This window comes from Priapulus caudatus, unplaced genomic scaffold (assembly GCF_000485595.1).
Source record: "Priapulus caudatus unplaced genomic scaffold, Priapulus_caudatus-5.0.1 Scaffold564, whole genome shotgun sequence".
NCBI classification, from domain to species: domain Eukaryota; kingdom Metazoa; phylum Priapulida; class Priapulimorpha; order Priapulimorphida; family Priapulidae; genus Priapulus; species Priapulus caudatus.
This window is the reverse complement of record NW_014577625.1, coordinates 92,901-93,881: the sequence shown is the minus strand read 5'-3', so window position 1 is coordinate 93,881 and position 981 is coordinate 92,901. Positions and strand designations below refer to the sequence as shown.

The following is a 981-nucleotide window of genomic DNA, read 5'->3' as shown; positions in this document are numbered from 1 at the left end:
TTTCTTCCTCCTCCATGCACTACGTTTGTGGCCTTTTCGCCTTTCGCTTGTGCCCTCTTCCTGTTTTTGTTGGGCCGGGCAGTTGTGCACGCGGCCCGTGCATCGGGTGCTGTTGGCATTTTGGGCCTGTGTGGCCCTGGTTTACACTTGCCTCGTCCCACGTCCCCTCTCCAGTCTTCCTCCCACCCCCCGCCCCTATTCTGTGGCAAACACGCAGCACAGACTGCCCCAGCATCTGCTGCGGTTTTGTCGTTGCTACCCGGCCCAGCCCGTCTCCCATCATTGGCTGATGCCCCTTACGACCGTCGTGCATTTCGCCCCGGGAACGACCCGTGCGCTTCTACCCTCACCCATCACCGCGAAACTTGCACAGCCAGCGCCGGCCGGCCCTCCTCACGCGCACAGTCGCCCGTGCACCCTACTGTGACTCGACTCTTCTTTAGTCCTACATGCGTCTTACATATGGACAGAGGGGCCAGGCACCAACTATGTGTACAGGTTTTCACGTCCATTAAAGCCAAAATTATTAACCTTTCCGAAACAAACAATGGTTTATTCACTAACTCTCAAACGTGTTGTGCTTTGCGGGCACGGAACAACAATGCACGCTGCTCATCAAAAAGGAAAATCCTGTGTGTGTGTATCTGGTTGGTCTGGTGCTAAATGTGGCTATACCACACGTGGTGAATAATCAAGGGTGCCATTGGCATTATAAAATGAAAATACGCAAGTCGCCTCGACGCATTTCCCATGCAATCAACGTCAATCACGAGGTGGACACGTCTGAAGTCCGTTTTCACGAACTTTCCGATGTCGTCGATGTGTTTATAATTTGCGAATCTAACTACACAGCATTTGGAAATGCCGAAGAACCTAACATTTCTTTCACTGCTGCAAAGGGCTTTCTTAAGGAGTTTCAGCACAAAATTGCATACATATTCCTTGACCATTTCCCTCGGGAGAAAAAGGAAGATGGTTGGG

The 981-nt window shown here is 51.6% G+C and overlaps 1 protein-coding gene across 1 annotated transcript in view; it reads left to right on the top strand.

Annotated features, from left to right (window-relative positions):
• The first annotated feature begins 716 nt into the window (after positions 1–716).
• LOC106811687 (beta-1,4-mannosyl-glycoprotein 4-beta-N-acetylglucosaminyltransferase-like) overlaps positions 717–981 on the top strand; it is a 3,654-nt gene continuing 3,389 nt past the window's right edge. The window contains exon 1 of the mRNA XM_014815389.1: positions 717–980. Coding sequence (XP_014670875.1) covers positions 717–980 — 264 coding nt within the window. The remainder of the gene's footprint in view (position 981) is intronic.